The 23,890-nt window shown below is 34.2% G+C and overlaps 2 protein-coding genes across 5 annotated transcripts in view; one reads left to right on the top strand and one right to left on the bottom strand.

Annotated features, from left to right (window-relative positions):
* The window catches only part of SNAPC3 (small nuclear RNA activating complex polypeptide 3), a 46,122-nt gene extending 44,987 nt beyond the window's left edge, over positions 1-1,135 (top strand). The window contains exon 9 of the mRNA XM_029202027.1: positions 815-1,135. Coding sequence (XP_029057860.1) covers positions 815-962 — 148 coding nt within the window. The 3' untranslated portion in view covers positions 963-1,135. The remainder of the gene's footprint in view (positions 1-814) is intronic.
* Positions 1,136-1,160: 25 nt separating this feature from the next.
* Positions 1,161-23,890, bottom strand: part of PSIP1 (PC4 and SFRS1 interacting protein 1) — a 41,927-nt gene continuing 19,197 nt past the window's right edge. For 2 of the 4 annotated variants that reach the window (XM_029202023.1, XM_029202024.1), the window contains exons 6-16: positions 23,673-23,735; positions 18,889-18,985; positions 17,439-17,514; positions 13,343-13,571; positions 12,289-12,407; positions 9,471-9,526; positions 8,801-8,871; positions 8,481-8,582; positions 8,167-8,380; positions 6,620-6,731; positions 1,161-1,409 (exon numbers count right to left, since the gene is read on the bottom strand). In XM_029202023.1, coding sequence (XP_029057856.1) covers positions 1,301-1,409; positions 6,620-6,731; positions 8,167-8,380; positions 8,481-8,582; positions 8,801-8,871; positions 9,471-9,526; positions 12,289-12,407; positions 13,343-13,571; positions 17,439-17,514; positions 18,889-18,985; positions 23,673-23,735 — 1,248 coding nt within the window. In that variant the 3' untranslated portion in view covers positions 1,161-1,300. Of the gene's footprint in view, positions 1,410-4,244; positions 5,812-6,619; positions 6,732-8,166; positions 8,381-8,480; positions 8,583-8,800; positions 8,872-9,470; positions 9,527-10,293; positions 10,889-12,288; positions 12,408-13,342; positions 13,572-17,438; positions 17,515-18,888; positions 18,986-23,672; positions 23,736-23,890 lie in introns of those variants that run through there. The other 2 variants (XM_029202025.1, XM_029202026.1) reach the window with 2 other exon arrangements.

The raw sequence follows: 23,890 nt of genomic DNA, 5'->3' as shown, positions 1-23,890 counted from the left end.
AAAAAAAAAAAATGGTTCTGAAGAACCTAGGGGCAGGACAGGAATAAAGACGCAGACATAGAGAATGGACTTGAGGACACGGGGAGGGGGAAGGGTAAGCTGGGACAAAGTGAGAGAGTGGCATTGATTTGTACCAAATGTAAAATAGCTAGCTAGTGGGAAGCAGCTGCATAGCACAGGGAGATCAGCTGGGTGCTTTGTGACCACCTAGAGGGGTGGAATAGGGAGGGTGCGAGGGAGACCCAAGAGGGAGGGGATATGGGGATATATGTATATGTATAGCGGATTCACTTTGTTATTCAGCAGAAACTAACACACCATTGTAAAGCAATTATACTCCAATAAAGATGTTAAAAAAATAAAAGCTGGAGTTTTCAAGTTAACCAGTACTAATTTACCAGTTAGAAAGATTAAGCAAAAAAAGTTTATCAAACCTGTAGTATATCTAATATTATGCATTTTCAAGATGGCCTATTAGAAGAAAACATTTGTGTTTATGTTAACAGTTATTTGAAGGATAGGTATGTCGTGGCAAGTATGTTATGCTTTCAAGTATGGATTTACATTCTTTTCCACTTACCTTTAAGGAGAAGTCTTTCAGAATGTAGTTGTCCTTTTGCCTTGTAGGGTATTGGTAGCGATATGTCTTATGTATACATGTGTATACAAAATTATATAAAGGACTATATAAATAAGCAAAAATAAGGCAATAGTGGGAATGTTATGTATACATATTATTACAGGTCATAACTACTGCAGCATACTAAAGCATGAAAAAGTCGATTATAATAATATACTTCTTTTTTAACTACAGATGGGTGACGAACAATGACAGTTTTGCACCAGAGGACCCATGTTTCTTTTGTGATGTTTGCTTCCGAATGCTCCACTATGATTCAGAAGGCAACAAACTGGGGGAATTCCTCGCTTATCCTTATGTTGATCCTGGAACCTTTAGTTAATATCAAAATGTGTACCCTTTACTTCCAAGAAATGCCACGAGGAGCAGGATCTACCTGAGACCATCAGCTGAAGTTACCACCCCAGCAAAGAAAGTTCAAATCACAGGTCTTATTAAACAACTTGAATGTATTTAAATGTTTTGAAATATATTAAATTATTTTAATATTCCAAAGCATAGTTTTTATTCAGTGCTTTTTTGCCCATTTTTGAGTTGTCTCATTGATTTGTAGGAGTGCTTTATGTATCCTGCGTACAAATCCTTTGTCAGATACAAGTATTCTGGTTTTCTCCCAGTCTGTAGTATGCCTATTCACTCTTTGTCCAGAGGGCTTTTTGCTCATCTATCATTATACATCAAGTGATGGAAGTGTTTTGAAAATTCTTTGAAGAATGTGAGCGCTACACCTTGTACCATGAGGCTTCCAAGGTAAAGATCCTCCAAATATCTGTAATAAAAACGAGGGAGAAGTTAATAAAAGCAGCTTATTTAATAAATACAATATTAAGAGTAGCTATTGTGTAATTTAATCTTACACTGAGCGCTTTTGTAATGTTAGGTTTTGTTTTGGTAGAAACTAGGCACACTTAACACTTCAGAAAGACTCACTACACGAATAACGAATGTATAAAGATCTTGAGTATACACTCATACCTTACAGAAGTAACACTTAAACTGAAGCTTCCTTTCTTGACCAGAAGTTTTGGAATCACAAATGCTATTAGTTTAAAATGTATGTCAATTTAATATTTTCATTATTTAAAGGAATAGATTTTATCTAATATGACCAATGAATGGACATGGGAAATCAAGATCCCTTGGATTGCTAGCTGTGGATCATGATTCTTAGGCAATAATACACAGCATCCTGTATGCAAGAACACAATTGTTTTTCTATCCCAGCTCTTCATTCTTCTGATTATGATACTCTAGTTATCCTATTCTTATTCTGGGCCAAAGGGAAACTTTGATATATTCTGAGGTCTAGATCCATGAGAGAAAATTGTAGCTACCTATATTGAAATGTTTTCTGGCAATCTTTATTGGTGGAAAATTTAATTCTGTTTAATACTTTTAGGAATGCTGGACAAATATTAAACAGAATTAAACATTTTAAATGTGTTGCACTTAAATTTCGCGTTCTCTCTTCTAGGTTATATTTAAATTCGGCTGGATTCCGCTTTCCCTGGATGGCTAAGAACATTTACTATATAAATCAAAAACTGATGAAGTCTTATGTGTTTAAAAGGTTGACAGTGAAATGTTTTATGGACTTAAATGCCACGTAAATCAATTAAGTCGATTGGTTTGTAGAAGACGAGGACCTGTTTCTAGCGGTGGTCATATTCACCGATTCAATCAATACACCAGAAAATCAGCATAAGGAAATAAGAGGTCCCTCCATGGCTGGCTGGCTGTTATTGCCTACATGTTTACCTTCATGTTTCCAATGATGCTGAATTAGAACAGATTGAAAATCCTGCTGGAAAACCAAAGATTTATCTAATTCTTTAAAGTTCCACAGGTAAAAATGAATTTTTGCTTCCTTTATTTTTAAACTGCATTCCTTATAGGTCTTCCATTAGTATGGAAGGGACTGTTTACCTTTATTTTCATCATTTCATATCTCAAAACAGCAAATTCCAGAAAGTGGATTGTCATAAAGCAGCATTAATCCATGTGTCGTACCAATCAATTTATTTTACTGGCAAAGAAGGCTGTCAGTTAAAACATTACTGCTATTGAAATTCTTATTTTGTTCTTCTTTGAGATTCTTCTTCTGCTGGTTCTTAAGGTTAACTTCTTCACCAAAGTTACAAAGGCTCAGATACCTTTCTATTATCATTTCCTGGTGAGGTCTAAAGGCCTACCATACTATTCTCAGAACTTGCCAATGTATTGCATATCAATTACACAGGTCTCCCACTATGTTGAGTTCAAAAGAAACCCCTAACTTGAAGTAGGCATATTTAAGATGTCTTGAATCAGGGATTTTGTAACTGTAAAATTCAGTTTTAAACACATGACAAACTACAGTCAACATTTTATCTAAAGCCAAATATGAAAATGTTATGAACTTATTAGTCAACGTCCTCTGTAGTTAGAAATGAATGAAATTTTGATATACTAGTGGATGGACAGGCACAAAATGATTACCTAGAAAAGCAATACCTATTTTAGGCTTCAGTATCCTTTAAGGATAATTTGACCTTTCTCCCAATCAAATTTCAGTGTCTCTGTCATCTCTGAGGTTGGAAAATTACACGGCATAAATACGTGAACACATTTTTGGACTATATAGCAGCTTCTCCATTTCTTAATATGTAATTATGGGTTTGCTATTTCCAATAGATCCTTTCTCTGGATAAGTTGTATTAGTGAAGCCCTCACAGAGCCCTGTAAAAGCCTTTGCTCTTGTACAGGATTAGATGGCAGACCTGATCTTGACCTGACGTCTTTAACCAGGTAAGTGTGTATGGGTACGCTACAATCAATTTATCAGCAAAAACTGGATAAAATCTGTCATCCTACTATTTGAAATCATTCCAGTCAAGCTGTTTGAGGTTCTCCAATTTAGATGATACAGCTGAAATTTCTCTAGAGCAGCTGAGAAAACATGCAACAACTGATTCTGCCAAGTCATGTGTAACTTACTCTTTTAAATGTTATCTGATGGTTAAGAAAAAAAAATCACAAAAGAGATGTTGCTTATATATTAAAAAAAATACGTTTGGGTTGGGGCTAGCTATCTCATTTAAAGTATCTCTTACTGGCTTGTTCAGCTATGTAGTTTTGGTCAAATACAAATTTAAATTGAGCCAGTGCTCCCGAAAATTGATACCTGTTTATATGACTTTTTCTTAAGAGTTCTGAGAACAGTAGTTATCTGTGAATCAACCTATGACAAAAAAATTTTTTCTTGAAATGAGGGTGAAGAGAAGGCAACAGTGTTTTAACGCTACATGAATCAACTGGCTACATACAGCAAGGTCAGCCCATAAAAGCAGACATAAATAATCAGAATGCTACTATATTTCTCTCCAGCATTTGAATAGTTTGTGGTTTCTTGGTAAAACTATATAGATCCGTTGGGTCACCGAAAAAAAAGGAAGGGTAAACCAAAAGATAACATTTCCTTTATTTTTAGCATTTTGAGCTTATGTTTTAGTAACCCTGTGTCCCCAAATAATACAGTTTCTATGACCAAGTATACTCTCTTGGAAACAAATCCAGAATTCCAGCACAGTTTTATAAATGGCAAAGAAGTAATATACTAGTAGACTTTGATAGAAAAATTCTTTAATCAAAACAAGTTTACATGTTGACACTTATGGCTTAACTAGAATAAATCTGTCCAAATTTAAATTGTATTAAGGACCAAACAGATATAATAGCAAGAGTTCCCTCAAAACAGTGGGTCCTAGTTCCATTGTAAGACCTCTCAAAAGCAAAACTCCCAATTACTGAAATGTTTCAAACTTTTCATCTGTAGATGAAAACAATTACCTGAGAGGTCAAAGCATAAGATGCATGTCACATGCAAACACTGGTAATTAAGCCTTTTCCCCATATTCAGTTTCTAAACATGAGAAGTGTCTTTTAAGCTACTGCAAACCACCAACTGACCTAGTATTCAAAATACCTTAGAAATGCTAAGTTACCCTTAAATTTTGTGTTAACCTTGGTTCACCCTGATTTAGTCCATATCCATGAATATACAGACAACTCCTTTACTTTTGTCTACTGTGTTTCCACTTTTTACAATCCTGTCACATGTATGACATAGAAATAAAACTTCCCTTCTGGTATAGCCATGTTTTCAAATGGGTTAGTTTCCTTATATAGTATTTACTTTTTATTTACTGCAAAAGCATTATGGATTGCATTTTTTCCAATTAAAAAAATACTTAGTGACTTCTTTAATGTGTGACTTTTAAAAAAATTCAGAAACTCGAGACATTTCTCAAAAATAAACTTTTATCATTTAGTTTTCAGTTTCAGCTACTAGTGCCTGTAAAGGATCGTAAATGGTTGAACCCTAAAGCCAGATTCATTCCTATATATACTCCTGCACGCTGCAGGAATCTCATGTGACTTCACTGAATTCCCAGCCACAAAACTAAATTACCTTCAAAAGTTAACATGAGTTTTGTACCCCGTAGAACAGTTCAACGTCAGTTGGATATCTAGTTGTCATACAAAAAGGCATACAGACCACACATTGTTACAAAGCAGCAGGATAATGTAGCACAATGTAGACTGCGATTAAAATTAACTTTTGATAAAAGGGAGGGAGTGAATACTTGTATAGAAGTAACATTTTATCTACCGTAAAAATGATTAACTTCTACAAAACCCACAAACAATGAAAAGACAGTCTGGTAAATCCAAGATTTGTAAAAACTATGCACAAAACCCACAGTATTTGGGAAAAGAGGAAAGGTTTATACAAGTAGCAGTTTTAAAAATGTAACCTTTTTCTACTATCAATTACATACACACACTAATTGAAAATATACTACAACCAATGTCTGGAAAAGCAGTTTAACATTTCCTAAAATGGACTTTCCCTCACATTTACTGTATAATGTAGCTGTTAATACTGCACAAGTACAATCAGCAATGTTTAGTCACTTTTAAACAAAGATAAGGAGATTTCTCCCTCAAAACAAGTTTTAAACATCAAAACCTATGCTTATAAAAATTTAAAACTTTCAGCAGTCTAAATATTTCGAATGAAAACCATTACAAACTTCTCAAATGTTCTTTATATTCCAGGTATGTCAACCTAGTTATCTAGTGTAGAATCCTTCAGAGATATTTCAGTCTCTCTCTCTTCACTGGATGGCCTAAAGAAAAGGGGGAAAGAAAGGTGTGACAACTGGGGTTAGGATTTTTTTCCTCAGGAGGAAAAAAGATATTAAATCTGTGCATTTGTTTTGAAAATCACCGAAGAATTTTTTCCGTGACTTATTGTTAATTGTTATCTTCTGTCCAAAATTTTATTTTACCATGTTGTGTCTTCTTCACAAAGTAATATGCACATCAAGCAAAATAACTCAGGGAAGCATCATGGCCCAGGCCCTTTCCCACCATTTCCAGCTTTAAAATGAATTCTCTTTAAAGAACATGAAAGTGTTATATCTGTGATACCAACATATTATACATCTTAAGAAGAGAGGGTAATATACACACGGACAAGATTTCCCTGAATTTCAGAATTAAAGGATGCTTGATTCCAAGTCCGTAAAGTGTACGGTGGACAAGCCAAGATTTGGATAACTACGGTTACATACCTAGTTATTTTAGAGTGGGTATGATAATACAACACAGCCTATGATTCTAGATCTAATTTCTGTATCCTGTCAAAATTCAAGAAGTATGGACATGGGTCATTATTAAAGGTGCTATCAGTGGAAGAAGTCCAAGGAATATTTTTTTTTAACAGGAGTCCTGCCTTGCTCTATTCCCTTGAATGCAGTGGCATGTTAATTTCAAGCGAAGTTTCTTTACGGCTTGGCCATTTTAATTCGCGTCTTGAATCCTGAATTCAGGAAGTGAGTGATGAAAATAAATCCCTTACACAAATAACCTTGGAACAGCAATGTGATTTAAAAATTAAAACATACATCACAACCCACTAAAACATGTCCTCACTTTTTCTTACTGCTGGCCTCGTGGTTGTCTTTGCTTTCTTCATTGCTGTCTCCATTATGTTGTGGTTGATTATTGTCTTGAGCATCCGATCCTCCATTTAGAGTCTTTGAACCTTTATAAAGATTTCAATGGAAAAACTGTTAGACCCAAAATCAAAAACAAAACATAGTCCCAAAGTTTCTACTACTGTATTTTATTTGAAATTACATTGTAATCCTTTGGGTAGACAAGGCACGATAAGAAATGGGGTTATGACACGTATCTATCCATATAAGAAGTAGGTTACTAATCTGATTATTCCATTTGTTACTGTTATCAGGAACACGAAAGGGTGGTACAACTCTGGAGCATTATGATTTATTCTAGTTCTTAGAAAAAGCAGTGTGAATCACAGTAAGATTTTGTATTTAACAACAAAATGTGGCAAAGTAGTTAATTAACATGATTTCGTCTCTTATGACAAAATGAGGGCTTCCCGGTAAATATTATTTCATTAACAAATCTCTAAGGAGACCTGTATCATTCCCTAATAAGTGAGTAACAAACTTCAGCTCCTTTGGAACATTTTCTCTACATGAAGCAGCTGCTGCTGAGATGTTTCAGCATGTGGAATTGCGGAGGCTGCTAATTTTGGGGAAAGTGGCTAATGGTACAGGCAGACCTCGATTTATTGCGCTTCACTTTGCTGTGCTTCGTAGATACTGCATTTTTTTTTTTTTTTTACAAATTCAACGTTTGTGGTAATCCTGCATCAAGCATGTTTATCAGCACCATTTTCCCAACAGCATTTGATCACTCCACTTCTCTGTGTCACATTTTGGTAATTCTCACAGTATTTCAAACTTTTTGACTCTTGTTATATTTGTTATAGTGATCTGTGGTCAAGTGATATTTGATGTTACTACTATGACTCACTGAAGGCTCAGATTTGTTAACATTTTCTTAGCAACGAAGTATTTTATTAAGGTATGTACATTGTTTTTTTAGACATAATCCTACTGCACACTTAACAGATTACAGTATAGGGTAAAAAACTTTAATACACCCTGGGAAACCAAAAAACTCATGTGACTCACTTTATTACAGTAGTCTGGAACCAAACCTGTGGGGTATGCCTGTAACTATGGATTCTGTTTTAAGCGTCTGTCATATATACATCCTAAAATATTTATGATTGAAATAGTGTATCTGGAATTTGCTTCAAAATAATCTTCAGGGGTGTCACAGAGAAACTTGATGGGGATATAAAAAAGCAATGCTCATGTATTGATAATTGCAGAAGCTGAGTGATGGGGACATGGGAAGTTCATTTCCCTCGACTATCTGTGTAGGTTAGAAATGTTTCCTACTTTAAATGGCAAAAGAATAGCAACCACTACTACTACTAATTTAAACTTGATGAAAAAGAAACCCAGAAGCTAAGGCTGATCATGTTCTGCTAAGCGCTTTATGAGACTTTCTCATCATTCAATATAGATAAGGTATTAACAGGATTAAATATTGAAGCCATTTTTTAAAGGTAGTTCCATCGAACAGTTACCACATACCTGTTTGTTCCTTTTCTAGCTTTTTGTTTGGCCCTTTCTTCCCTTGATCTTTGGTTTTATTTGCTTCCTCATGCTGTCTTTGTTCGGCAAGAGATTTATTCAGCACTTGTGTGATCACAGAATCTCCTTCACCAACCAAAAACATGTTCTTAAACTTGTTATACAACATTGTAGACTTTTCCATGATAACCTGACTAACTTTGAATCGCCGTATCTGAGAAAACAAAACATATAATTTTCTTAATTTTTTAAATGTTACTTAAGTGGTGATAATGAGGAAATTTTAAAAATCCACATGACTCAAGATCACTTACTTTTTTCAGTGTTGTAATCATCTCTGTGTGTTTTTGAGCTTGCTGCATTGTGACCTGAAGTGAAGCAAGTTCATCCAAGGCCTCAATACATCTGTTCACATCCTTCATGACAAAATAGTAATTTCGTAACTGTTAATTACCACAACCCATATAATCTATTTCTAGAGATTACTTTTAAAATCTCAAATAACAAGGCAGTACAAAATAACCAGTAATAGTCTGTTATCTCAAATTTACACACTTATAAAATCATGTGAGAAAATAAAATATGAAGCTATAAAAGCAGCACTGTATTTTTAAATGAGGTATTAAACACTTACAAGATTATCAATTTTGAGTGAATTTTTAATTTCAGCATGTATCCTTTGAAGTCGAGAATCCATTGATGTTTCTATAAATTAAAATGTGAAACACAGTAAATAGATTTTCCAAAACCAGTATTTTTGTATAATCTAAGCAAATTATAATGGAAAGACTTGGTAAATTTATAAAAATGTTCTTTGTAATCTGCCTACATCATTAAGAAGTTATCTGCCATTTTTAGTATTTAGGAAACCAACATTCATCATATAAGCAAAGAATCACCATCTAGCTGCATGTTGCTAAAAAAAACCAGCCTGCATCCAATAACTCCTCTTCTGCAATCCTTAAGGCACTGCTTCATCCTTACACATTTAACCAAAACTAAAAAATCCATCTGAAACTAGATTTGTCAGAAATTGTAAAACATCTAGCTTTAGGCCATGTTATAAAAATTTAACTTCATCATATATTGAGCAGTAAAATAATAAACATGACTCCTTAGCAAGTTCACCTGATAACACTTAAAAACAATGCAAGGTATATAGAATCCATTAGGGATGTGAAATGTGTACTTGGAGGTAAGAACATAAAATGACCAGTTTCAAAACCTATACAGTTGAGTGTCTGTAAAACTTCCTTTCTGTGTAGAATACAATTTTATACATCTTAGAAAGTGAAATAACTAACCTCGCTTCTTCTCCACTTTCTTAACTTCTGGCTTCTTTCCTTCATCTTTATTCTGCCTATCAAATGTTAACACAAATATTTCAAAAACATTGGAACTTTGCGACTGGTTACCAAATGCCCACAATCCCTTATGTAAAAGTTAAAATTTTTTTAATTTAAAATAGTCAGTGGCCTAGATCACAAGGAATTGACTATAATTTGTAGAACTCGGTAATGCCACATTAGTATTAATTAGTATAAATATAAGCAAAACTCAAAACGTAAAAATTAACATGCTAAAGTAATCTAACAATCTAATTTTTCAGTGGCATTACAAATAAATTTTAATGGCTGCCTCGGTGAAATTTTGTTCCAACAATACTGTGTTAAATGTTAAAAGACCAACTTTAGGGTCAGTGGATAAACAGGCCATAGTGGGAAGAGAATGCCTATGTATGTTTCATGAATTCTACATCACAATTATTTTTTAAAATAGCACGTCAAAATAGACTGATTTAATTGTTCCCACATCTCCCAAGGGTAGATAATTTGAGGGGTTCAAAGTTAGTTTCAAGGTTAAATAGACTGTTTATAATACTACTAGATTAAAATGGAGTGGGATTTTTTTTGTGCCAATGTATCAAACTTAAATGACATTCACTAACATTTACATACCATTTCACAAATGAAAAGGTACCATTTTACTGTAAATCACAAAAATAACCATTTAAAAATGAATTCTTAATAATTTCTAGTACCTTGACTTGGAGTTCGGGCCCTATTATAATAAACCAATTGAGATAGACAAGAACAAAAAAATATCTAAAAATCAGGTATTTTTTTTAAAAAACTTTATTTTAAAATTTTGGTTACAGTTTCATTTTTGTTTTCTTAACAAGTCTACTGTTTAATCTCTCAGGATTAAAAAACAATGATTAATCTTCTAAAGAACTGAACAACAAAGGAATGTCAAGGGGAAGGGCACAACTGCCCCATTCTCTGGGGGTGTAGTAGCTACTCCAGTTTAACACCTAGCTTCAAAACAAAATGAATTTTTATATTTTCTAAATGAAATAATGTACAACCACCATCTTCATCTGAGCTTATTATAACTTTCAAACACAAAGCTTCATTTTAAGCTTGGTAAAAAACTTTTTTAACAGGAATGATGGCCGACCTTAGTATGTAGTGTGTATCTTACAGGAAATGTTTTTTAACAATCATTAACACAGTAATAATGCCATTAATGAAGTCCTCAATTTAGAATCTGGAACATTCTTCCATCAAGGGGGGGGAGGGGGAAATTCAGTCCAATGAGTCTGTCTCAAGATCTTCATCTCTTGTTTGCTCCACTTGTATTCTCTTTTCAGTAACTGGATTAATGCTTTGAGCCCAAAATGAGATATATTTTTTATTACTGTAGATTACATGTTGTTTGGCTGGGAATACAATACAATAAACTTTATTTTGCATAATGCATTTCATACAAGCTGCATCTGAAATGCTTTACAGAGCAAAACTGTCCAAGTACAAAGTTTTGTAATAACAGGAGAAGGAAAGAAAACACAAATATTAGAATTTGAGAAAGTTACATTCGGAGGACATTCAAAAAGAAATTGAAACACATAAAGATTAACTCTGAGATACTGAAGAAGGGTTGGGCTAGATTTACTAAGCAACAACTATTTTTATATCTTAATTTGGGGAGCACAATAAAGTTAAAAGCAACAAACAGTCCAACAACTTTTCAGTGAAAGGACAGGAAAGGATAGGTAACAAAAAATAACTCTAGTATTTACATAAATGGTCAAAGTTTAACATTAAAGGGAGTAACATTTCTGAGCTTTAGATCAATTTTTAAATTACTCCCTCAAGTAGCTAAAACTGCTTATATATCCTCCAAAATAACTAAGAAAGCAGATGGTCAAACACTATACTTATCAAGAAAGACTTTCGGCTTACAGATTATATATAAAAAAAGTACAAAATTACTTAAGAATAGTTTTAAGAATTTCACTGGTTTTTATTAAGTTTGTCTTAGTGACCTAGAGCATGTTTTTAAAATCACCTCCTCACTAAAACAACAAAAAAAACAAAGTTTAGTCAGAATAATGCAAGACGCTTCACAAAGAAAGAAAGGCCTTTCAGAGAAAGAACTCAGAAGTGACAGTCTAAAGATAACTAGGAAAACAAATGTAATAAACATGAAGCCTAATCATCATTGGCATTGCTATTTTCCCTCTTATAAAATTATTTTATAGAATAAACTTAAAGGGGAAAGAAATTCCCCATGGTAAGTATATTGTCTCCAGGTATCAAAACTTCTTAGCTTGAACTTGATTTATATTGCACACATCTAATGCAAACCCTGTCAGCCTTTAAATTTTCTTTTACTGGCTTCTTGGGTTTCCAACTGTGCCTTTGTTATTTTTGCTGGTCTTCTGGGGGAGGGCTGCTGGTGGTATGACAAATATGGGTATTTCTTTCATTCCTTCTCCACCAATTTATTATCGTTCTCTATTTAATATTATACAAGAAAATAGTGGAGGATAAGGACATTTTCTACAAAGCCACTATAACAGTTAAGCCCTATCTGCACTTTCAGTTTAAATTAAAAATAATTCACAGGGTGATTATCTCAGTAAATTTCATCCTCTTTACTCAGAAAAGAATGAAGCCTGAAACATGATTATCATATACTGAGGACATTTTTCTAACACACTGGAAAAGTCACTTCTTTAAAAGGGTTCAGAAAGTCTGGAAAACGAGATTCTATTGTTTAAACATTTCATGCTAGCTTAAAAAAAGAAATCGAAATTTAGAAAAAGAAAATACTTACTGCTCAGTTTCCATTTGTTCCTCTTGCTTGCGTTTTCTTTCTGCTGTTTCTTTCTCATGTTGGCCTTTCAGCATATTCCTTCTATGAGCAGTTTGAAAGTTTCTTCCACCTTTTCTCTTCTGTTTTATTTGAGAATTAGGATGCTTTTAGTTAACTATCAAGTCAGTGACTAATGCTTCTATGATTATACTCTTGGGAGAAAAGAAGCAACTAGTTTTCTTAAGGGATGAATAAATTACTAATTTAAATAAAACCCTCATAATTACATGTTGTTGCTATCTAAATTTAACTTTCCCCTTGATGATTTTGGGATTTATAATTATTTACTGCACTGCTATAGGAATGATATGCTTTGGTTAAGATGAGTTAAAACGAAGTACCGCAGGCTATTTGCCTCTGTACTATGACTTTGACTTCAGTACCTGTTTACTGACAAGTACCTGCTCAACCTACCCAATTTAGTTTTGGGGTCCTGAAGTACTAATAAATTAGATAAACATAAATGAAAGGCCTATACAACCTGGATCTGTAGAATTCCAAGGCTATACACAAAACGTGTTTTTATACAGAAAAGAACGTATAGCTTTAATGAAATTCCTAAACAGCTGTTGTATTCAAATAAAGTACCACCAATAAAATGTACCCTAAATAGGCCTGAAGTGTTAAGAATTTCATTGAGGTAAATAATAAAAATCTATGTATAAATGTACCTTTTTACATCTGTCTTCACTGGTCACAACCTATCTGGCTTAATTCGCTACTTTCCTACCTTTTCTGTCAATAGGTAGGTGGGGTTACTGGAAGTTTATCATGCGACATTTAATTTCCATGTAATTGTGAAAAGGTAAGATAAACTTAGGATGTACAATAAAGTTTCAAATATGCTTTTTAACACAGGTAATTCAAGTTTATTCAGAAAGGTAAAGAAATTCATTTTAACTTTTAATCACATTTATAGACTTTCATAAAGATACTGAAACTTTCCTAAAGATTAAGAACTACATAGGAAACTAAAAATAGAACAAATATTTTATTTGATATGCAAACGTTCTACCTTTTCACCTTCTTGATCATCCCCTTCCTCTTCAGAATCAGAGGTTGATGTAAGCCCTGTTTTAGCTAAATTTTTCCTTTTTGATTCAACTTCTTTTTTCCCCTCTTTTTTATCTGGCTCTTTTCTTGGCTTATCTTCTTCCTTCTGGCCCTCTTCATCCTTTTTAAGCTGCTTTTTAGGTTGTTTTTCCTCTTGCCCCTTTTTCTTACTTTTGTCTTCTTCAGTTACCCTATTTCACAGGCACAACAATGAAAAATAATCTTTTATGTATCATTAGTACTTGTCATTCAGCCACCTCTCTGAGTTAACTGAGTAAGTACTCTGGATAACAATAAGCTACATGCAGTTTGTTTTTTATTTAAAAACAAATTTTAAATATCTTTAAGTAAAATATAATGGAGTGTCATTATCAACCAATCATAAAAGGAAAAGAACATCCTTTTAATATGAGTTAGAAGATAGAAAAATTACAGTGGCATTAGGGTAATAGAAAAGTGATTTTTTCCCCTTTGTTTTCCATGTTTTTTGTAATGTGGCTCATTCACTTAAAAGTAATATTGAGTACTATCTCATATGCCATGGTACCGTTCTTGACTTTGGGGAACAGCCGTGTATAAGACGTGTAAGATGCCTAGATTTTATGGAGCTCATATTCTACATATTTATAAAAGTAGCCATGCTGGGAAAAACACAATTGCAGAATCGAACTGCGTAATGGTGAAAAACACAATTGCAGAATCGAACTGCGTAATGGTGAAATAAGGTCATTTTAAAATTTAAAGAAATATGCTTTGCAATGTAAAAGGCTCCCAACTGACACATATAATGGTAAAATATATGGCCAATTAACCTTAATATTAAATTGTTCAAGGAATTTCATTGAGACTTACACATATTATATAATTACATCAATGGATTTGAAAGCTGGAAAGGACCCCAGATCATTTAGTCCAACCCATTCCATTTAACGAATGAGAAAATGATGGTGCAAAAGGTCAAATAGCCCAATATCTCAATTCCAAATCCACTGACCTACCAGACAACTGCTTCCTTGAACTCTTAAGATTTATTAAATTGGAAAAGAAAAAAAAAATCACTTTATTTCTTTAGAAATTTTTTGTCACGTAACCACCATTGGCTATGTTTATTTTTAAATGTTATATAGGTTTCATCCTTTACTTTTAATCAATGGAAGAAAAAGCAGGAAAGTAAAATCACTTAACTTTAATTCAATACTTCCACAAGGGGGCAAATATTTTAATAATGATTGTTTTGTGGAGATGGGAACAGAGAATCAAATATAAAAGGCATTCCCATGGCTCTTAATAGATATTGATGAACTGCCTCCCCCAAAATGTTACCCCCTATGCAAAGAGGCAGGTATTAAAAATATCCTTTTAACCCAGTAAATCTGCTTCTAGCAATGTATTCTAACCAATACGTTTGCACATGTACAAAACGACACATGACAATGTCTAAAAAAATGTATCCATACAAGAAATAAACTTTTAAGAATTATGATACATACACAGTGGAATACCATGCAGCTGTTTTTCTTTTTTAAAGGTAGATTTAAGTGTATCGTTAAGTTTTTAAGAAATGGGATTATTATTTCAAAGTTTTTAAAACAGTGTCAAAGCAGAGAACTCCCATAAACGTAACTGTCACTGCTTGCTGCAATTAAGTCTTTTCCCAATGGTCCTCCCTCCTTACCATCTTCCATGAAAAACAGACCTCATGGTGATAATTCCCTTTTCAATAGGTCAAGGTACAATAGGAAACATATTAAAATGTTATAAATAAAATTATAAATACATGTTAATAGCAAAAATTAATGCAAACACAACCCAAAATATCTCAGTGGCTTATAACAAATATTTTTACTTCACATGAGGATTATGAGATGGTTTCAGCTCTTCTGGACTCTATCCACTGTCTTGTCATTTCAGGACCCACAGCAAAGAAGCTGTCACTAGCAGATACACGCTGTTCTCATGGTGGAGAGCTTAAGTTTCAGAAGAGCTTATATAGTTGTGCTCTACACTCCACTGAGTTTTTGCCCAGATACAAAGCTGACAGTATCTATAACAGCCAATGCCCAGCCTACATATAGCACAAGTGAAAAATAAATATTGTAAGCTACTGGTATTTTGGGGTTGTCCATCATCAAAACCTAAAACGTTTGACACTTGCTTTGCATTTGAAACCCTAACATATTATACAATGGGTAAAACTGTCATCTGTGATAACTGGAGAGAAAACTTATTCAGTGAACTTGTGGCTCTGGGTGAAGAGGTTTCAAGATAGAATATTGGCATTTTGAGTTGATTGTTATCAACATAAATTTGATAGGGTACTTCAAGAAGGAGGTAAGTTTAAAAAATAATAGGACGACAGAGGAAGGAGAAAAAAATCCCATGCATTTCAGTGTTGAAAGTCACTTCCATCCAGTAAAAGATTTTCAAATTCAGACAAAAGACTGGAGTCAAAGATCCAATCAAGGTTGTTAAAGTTGCCAGCCTTTCCTTAAGAATTCAAATTGGGATACCTTGATCCTTCTGATGAACAAATGGTTCTATGAAAAAGAAACCAGGGAGTAGGTTTTCAGGAAAACCTATAAACTCAAAAGTGCTTTTAGTTAAGTATAAAAAGATAATCATGTCTGGAGAAGTCTTATGAGTGAAACCACAGCACATAAAGCTGACTAGAATTAAACAGACACACGCTAACAAAGTATTATTACTACCAAAAGGGACGCTAGGCTGCATTAAGAGAAACTAATGGAGATTTAAAAAGGAATCTTGGGCCCAACTCGAAGTATGAAAGCAGAATAAGAAAGCTGCTCAGCTAATAAGGAGGGTTAATACTTTCCAGTCCAAGAATCAGCCAAAAGCCATGGAGAGAAATGGACTAGGAAGATACTCTCAGGGGAAATTGGGACGGACCTAATCAAGGAAATATTCCTTATTATCTAAAACAGGGGGATCTCACAATATTTTCCCAACAGATTTCCTGGGGAACAATGACTGCTGTGTGCCTCTTAATCTCCTTGGGAATATTTATTATGGTTCCCTATCCCTCCCAGATCAATGTGCATATACAAAAGGGAGAGGGGAGCAGATAATCTGTTTCAGCTCCTAAGTCTCTAGATCAAGGCCTTATGTTGATCATAAAATCCTAGACTTGATGCTTGATGCCCTTATTAGAGAAGACATCTTAGGGAGGAGATAAGTGAGATTTACTTGGTATGTTTAAAAACATAAACTCACCTGCATGTACCTAATTTCTTAATTTCACTATAGTAGTAAAAACCATGTTGTAATTTTTGGCCACTATTTTCGAGAATATTTAAACAGCTAGCTTGGCAGTAAAATAAAACTCTTTAAACATATATTGGCTGAAAAGTACCAACACTTCTATAACTGAAATTTCCAATTAAGTATTTTCATTCAAAACACTGTAAAATCCATTCTTAAATGACATACTCACTTAAGCCTTTTCTATAAAATCTTTAAACACAATAGCTACAAAGTTTTGCCCTCTTTGTCTAAATACATATTCCTGCTGGTGAAGTTTCTACCCAGAAAATCCAACACAAACAAGATCCATAATGGAAAAGAAAGATGGCAAGAAAAAAAAGATTATTTTGTTAGTAACTAGTTATCATTCCAAAATACTTTAAAACTTTAAATTTACAAAAATAATGTTAAGTGTTACTATTTTTTAAATAAAGATTATTCTGGAAGAGCAAGATTTGTGGAAATTGCTTCAAAAATACTTTGTCTAAAAATTCCCTTAAACAAAGGGAACTATTATAAATTTTACCCTGCATTATCCAAGTATCTTATATCCTAATATACAAGAAAATGTCTTAGATTAATGAAATGATAATCGTATCAGATTTTTCTTGATTCCCTATCAATTTTAACTTTTTACATAATGAAAACTATTTTTCAACTGTTTTGCCCATAATTCTTAGAAATACAAAATAGTAATAGCAACGAACACCCTGTAAATAAAACTGGTAAAAATGCAAAGAAATTTATACATATTGAAAGTGAAATGTCTCATTTACTGCATAACTAATTATACTCACATGTCACTCTCCGAAGGACAGGGCTGTTTTACCATTTTGGGTCTGCCTCTTGGTTTTGGAATCTTGACTTCTGTAGCTGACATTCACAGGAAAAAAAATTTTGTAACTACCAGCTTTCCCGTTATGATGTAGATCTCACATATAAAAGTTACAAATGATATATACTAAGAATATTAGTTTATTAACAGATAACAACAATTACTTTAGGTTTTAAAAATCATATCCTCTCCAGTGGTTCAAATGAGTTAACAGCAGAAAATTTACGGAGGTGAATCAAGAGTATTTTCAATCTGTCCTTAGTATGGCTGAGGGCTTAAAAGAACATCCTTCATTGTTGTTTAATAGGAATGTCACAAAATTCAACTTTATAGTAGATAGCAGCACTTATATTCAAATACATATTACAGTATTATTTGTATATGTATGCTCACATATTTGAAAATTTGTTATCAGAATTCATTGAATTTTCTAACAACACCATTAATGTGATCCATTACACTATTAAATTCCAAAGTAAAAATTAGGTAAATTGTTTTCTTTTTGGGTATTACTCATTTTATCCTGTTTCATTAAGAATCCTATGTTATGGGACTTCACTTCCCTGGTGGTCCAGTGGTAAAGAATCCGCCTGCCAGTGCAGGGGATGCGGGTTCGATCCCCAGTCAGGGAACTAAGGTCCCACATGCTGCGGGGCAACTAAACCTGCGTGCCTCAACTACGGAGCTAGCACACCTCAACAAGAGAGCCCACGTGCTGCAAACTATAGAGCCCAGGAGCCCTGGAGCCTGCATGCCACAGCTAGAGAGAGAAAACCCGCACACCACAACTAGAGAGAAGCCCGTGTGTCGAACTAAGACCAGACGCAGCCAAAAAAAAGAAAGAAAACAGAATCCTATGTTATGAAGTAGAAAAAAAAATTGGCTCTATCTTGGCTAATATTCTTTGTTTTACTTTGTATTAGAGACAGATCCTTCCAAACTATTTCCTATTTGCCAAATTAGGAAAATACTTTAAATAGGCAGTGCTGAAGACATCTGCATATTGTACAGGCCCTAATAAAGGAAGAATGCAATAATTTAATAGCTTTGATTATTCAAATGCTGTTTTTCTCTTGTTTTCATTATGATTCCATTTGGAAAGCTTAATATTTCTAAAGTAAGAGGTAAAATAAACCCATCATTCATGGATTTTAAATCTCACCACAGCCTCATTTGCTGCTATTAAAGGAAAATGTAATGGGGATAAAACAGAAAATGAAAAAGTCTCAAGCAGTTATTTCAAATTTAAATACTTTATTACAAAGAGCAGAAACCTTAATGTTTATCTCCTTTGGAATTTATATATTACACATAACCAAGTACCTATTCCCCTATTCCAAAGTAGCTGAGGTACACTTTAATGGATTAGAATATTAATCACAAGCCAGCTATTTAAACATTAATAATCCTACCTGCAGGTCGTCCTCTTTTAGGACTCACTTTTAGATTAACAGATGCTGTTGCTGTAGTCACTACTCCTGCCTCCTCGGTTTCTACTTGTTTTTCTGCCTGAATCACAAAGATTTAAATTAACTTATTTAGCACATAGTAGGCATTCCAAATTTAGTTCAATGGCAAAAACGTGCCACTACAGGATAACAAGTTCAAATACAAGCATAACATATATTGATCTTCATTATTTTTCAACAGTTAACTCATCAGAGTGATATCCTCAAATTTAGCTTATAATTCTAGTAATTCTAGGAAACAAAAACTTTTTAGATATTCTCAACCTAAAAAAGTCATTTATAAAAATAAAATGAATATTCTTGATGCAAAATGTTAAAGTATAATGTAATTACAGTGTAATACCCACACACTGCTTATAAACGTACTTTCATTGAGTATCTCAAAATGCTAACACTTTATATTGCGTACTTAGGATGTACAACCTAAATTAATGTTAGAAAAGGCAAGAAATTCAGTTGCTGATATTTCCATTCTTTAACTTTGTTAATATGTACATGTTTTATTTTTGAACTGAGACATCTGCTGTTCTTCCCTAGGAGTTATTCTGATTTTCCATAAAGAAGGATTTACTACTGTAAAGAAATCGCAATGACCCTTTGCAAACTATAATGCCCCAGGGTAATGAGACAATAGCCCCAAACGAGAATCGGTTTAATCAATTCAAGCATTAGAGTAGAACAAAGGTTAATAACCACCAATTAGAAAGGAAATGCAAACATAACATCATAATCGAAAAGAGAGAAAACAGGGCTTCCCTGGTGGTGCAGTGGTTGAGAATCTGCCTGCTAATGCAGGGGACACAGGTTCGAGCCCTGGTCTGGGAGGATCCCACATGCCGCGGAGTAACTAGGCCCGTGAGCCATAACTACTGAGCCTGCGCGTCTGCGTCTGGAGTCTGTGCTCCGTAACAAGAGAGGCTGCAATAGTGAGAGGCCCGCGCACCGCGATGAAGAGTGGCCCCCGCTTGCCACAACTAGAAAAAGCCCTCGCACAGAAACAAAGACCCAACACAGCAAAAATAAATAAATTAATTAACTCCTACCCCCAACATCAAAAAAAAAAAGAGAGAAAATAAATAGCAAAGAGAAGAATGGGAGGACTACTATGAGCTGCTCCCCCACCCCCAATTATTTAGAATTCAGCCTGAACTACCTCAATAAAAATAAAGGCAATAAAGCATCATGCCAAAACTTGCATAATCCAACCTTACTGATAAAAATTATTTTTAATCTTTTAATCAACAATCTGATTTGCAAACACTTAAGAGGTAATGCCCAATTTTGGTAAGAATGTGGAGAATTACTCATATATTGATTAATGGTGATCAAATCAATAAACTGGTAATACATTTCTGATCATTATATCAGCAATACAGAATATGCAAATCTGACTCAGCAATCCCACTTCTGAGCATTTATCCATTTCTTTCTTAGTTTTTAAACATTATTTTTGCCTTTGTAATTGCAATATAATAATGTATATTCAAAGCATTATTAAAAGTCAAGAAACTCATCTAAGGTAACCTTTGAATTGTTCTCAAGGAACATTACAAAAATTGCTTCCAAAACATTAGCTCAAGTTGTATTTCTAATTTTAGGAACTTGCAGACTACCTACCACCCCCCACCCCAATCCTGATTTGATGATAGCTCTGGAGTAGGGAGCCGGGCATCTGTTTTTATACCAAAGGTTGAGAACCCAAGACTGTATGAGAGCTCTTCTACTGAGTTAGGAGGGTGAGCCGTTAAGGGGGCAAAAGTTCTCCAAAATTCAGATCAAACTGATGAACTCTTCAGTGCAAAAAAATCCCCTCTTCAATTACACTTTCAGTTTTTGGAAATAAATCATGACGTCGCATAAGAATTACAGGTATGAATCTTTTTGAGATACCAATAAGAGGTAACAAGGTCATCAATAACTAATGCCATAAATAAACACTATACAAAGCAAAAATACAGCCCTTCCATAGACATATATTCTTGACTATTACAGCAAAATCATGCAAGTCAAAACCATTCCTCGTGAAAATATTAACTCAAAGAAATAGTTTATCTAGAGAAAGGACTATTAAGTTATTTCATATATATATATTTAAATATCTCAAATGCAAATATTGACTCTAGATTAATTTCTTCCATATTTTACTTTATCTCACTGAGACCTCTAAGCCTTTGACAAATTTTCTCCCCATCTGTTACCCCACTTTCTAGCTCTACTCCCTTCGTGACTTTACAGAAAGTCCCCCCCATCCCTCAAAAACCTCATGGAACTACATTCATCTGCATTCCCGTTTTGCTGCACCTGTCCCGCAAATCTCCAACACAGAGCTACTATAAAACTCTACCTTCCCTGCTCTATTATTCCCTGCCGCTGAGCCCTGCTGAAAAAACATTATACAAACATGCATTCATTTTATGCAACTTCATTTGTGATCTCAAAGCCATCCATTAATCCTTTACCCTGTCTTTTATCATGCCCTTTCCTTCTCTCTCTAGCATAAACTTTCAATCCTTTCTTTCTGCCTTACACCACACATGCAGTCTCGCTTTGAATTTGGTGAGGGAGAAGGGAGAGACTGAGGCCAGCAGAAAGGGAGTCCCTTAATTTCCAAGTCTCCCTAGAAGTTTGTAATAGTCTTGCCCATCCTTCCCTTCAATGTGAAAAAAGGTGAAATGTCCATCTCTTTCCCATCAAGTCAATTCCCTCAAATGTGTCCTCCCTTTTCTCTCACCCAGCATTATTCTTAACTTACAGTAATTTTATACTCTTTCCACATCTTTGATCTTTCCTGGTTTCGCAAAGAAAAAGTGTTAAGCCTCTATTATATTTTTCCACTTTTAACACCCTCCCTTAACCATGCAAATCCTTGTTGCTGTATTCTCTCTCCTCCCCTTCAAAGATTTCAAAAGCACAGTGTAATTTCAACATTAAACATTTTACTCTTTAACCTACTTCATCTGTTCTTACCATTTGACCTTAAGGTATCCTGGGGGATCCTAATTGTCAATTATTATTGGACCCCTTCTGCATCAGGATACTACTAACCACACCCTCATTCTTAAAATTCTCTCCTCCCTTGTTCAGCTTGATATCCTCTCTTAGATTTTTCTCCTGACAGTTCATTCTCAGCCATAATTTTACAAGGCAGCCTTTCATCGCCATTATAATCTCTCAGGATTCTGGTTTTCTGCGTTCTTCTCAGTAAACTTTCTCCCTTGACTACCTATCTAAATCCTATCTTTATGTCAGAGACTGCAACTGTAACTTCTACCTTTCCCCCCTTTGGTGTCAGAGAAATATGTATCTTCAGTCTAATTCTCAAAGGTGTTTCACATTCTCCTCCTCATGCCTCTGCTACCAAAACATCTCCTGCATTCTCAGTGTATAATCTAGTCATCCAAGCCAACACCCTGAGTCATCCTAGATACCTCCCCCTCACTTCACACCCACTTCCAATCAACTATTAACTTTACCTCCTTAGGTGCTCTTAAAATTCTCTCATCTACACCACTAAAATGTCATGCTAACTCTTTACAAAGGCCTTTCATAATTTAGTTACCAGGTCCCAATCGTAACTCCCCATTTTAATTCTCTTGTTTTATGTATTTATTGTCTGTCTCAATGAAAATATAAGTTCAGTAAGTACAGAGACCTTATCTTCCTTATTTGCTGCTGATTTTCTGTCTGGGCCAGTGAAGTGAGGACCAAAATTCTGAATGAATTTATCAGTGAACTGGTCTCACTGCTCCAGTCCAATCCCCATCATTCACACTGCTTTAAAAAGAGAAGTACCTGAAATTTAAAATGATTCAATGGCTTCCCACCCCTTCTCCAAGTTCTTCAGGGTAACATATTGGGGTTTTTTGTACTTGTTTCCCTCAAACTTTATGGTCTGATAATACTGAAATGCAATACTGGAAATGGCTTGAAGCAAAATTCTCCCTATGCCCCTGTAATTGCCTCACATGCTCCTCTCCTCCTCCTTCATCTGCCTGACTAAAATTCTGCCTATCTTTTAAAATCTTGTTAAAGTTATCATAGCCCCTTCACACACACCCCACAGGGAATAGAAAGCCACTGTAATTATTTGTTTTCATTTTACTTCCTTATAAGACACTGAACTCAGAATACTACAAAAAAAATTTTTTTTAAAGACTGAACTCTTGTTTTCTTTGTAGCTTTGTCATATAATAACAGTCTGAGACATAAATAGGTCAGAAAAAGGTGTGATGAACAAAACTTCACATAGGGAAGAAGAAACACTAATTAAAAGCATAAGAGGTACTTTGTCCTAAACTGTCACATACTCTCATTTCATGCAACAATGCTGTAAAGTAATAACAACATAATAATGCACACTTACAAAGCACTATGTACCAGGATTTATTATAAATATTTTACATGTATTAACTCATTAATTCTCTCAACAGTCTTATGAGTATATATATTATCCATTTTATAGAGAAAACTTGAGACAGCATCATTAAAAGGAATGAAAATTGGTGCATTTTATTTTGTATACCATTCAACTTAAGGGTGCTGTATCACTAAGAAAAGAAACATAGCTTTGATAAGTGAACAACATAACCTATCCTTTAAAAAAATTAAAGGACTTAGAGTGAAGGGCTAGGTCTAAATTAAATGGTACTGTTTCATTATCTACACTCCCTCAATCCAACTAAAATAAAAATTCTTTTAAGATCTCTGTGGTTAAGCAGTAGAATTACCTTTCTCTTTCTCCCTCTTCTGGCAGCTTTTGGAGTGGTTATGTCAACTGCTTTAGTCACATCCTTAAAAAAAAACAAAACACAACAGATGAAATTGATAATTATGCCACGACTGAAAGAAAATTTCTTAAATTAAAAATCACAAGCACATTTCACTAAAAGTACTATGGAAACTTGTTTTGCTTCTCTGACCTTTGAAATTATAAACATTAAAAGTC

This window comes from Monodon monoceros, unplaced genomic scaffold, assembly GCF_005190385.1.
Source record: "Monodon monoceros isolate NGI ecotype Baffin Bay Population unplaced genomic scaffold, NGI_Narwhal_1 Super_Scaffold_5, whole genome shotgun sequence".
NCBI classification, from domain to species: Eukaryota; Metazoa; Chordata; class Mammalia; order Artiodactyla; family Monodontidae; genus Monodon; species Monodon monoceros.
This window is presented reverse-complemented; position numbering and strand designations above follow the sequence as displayed.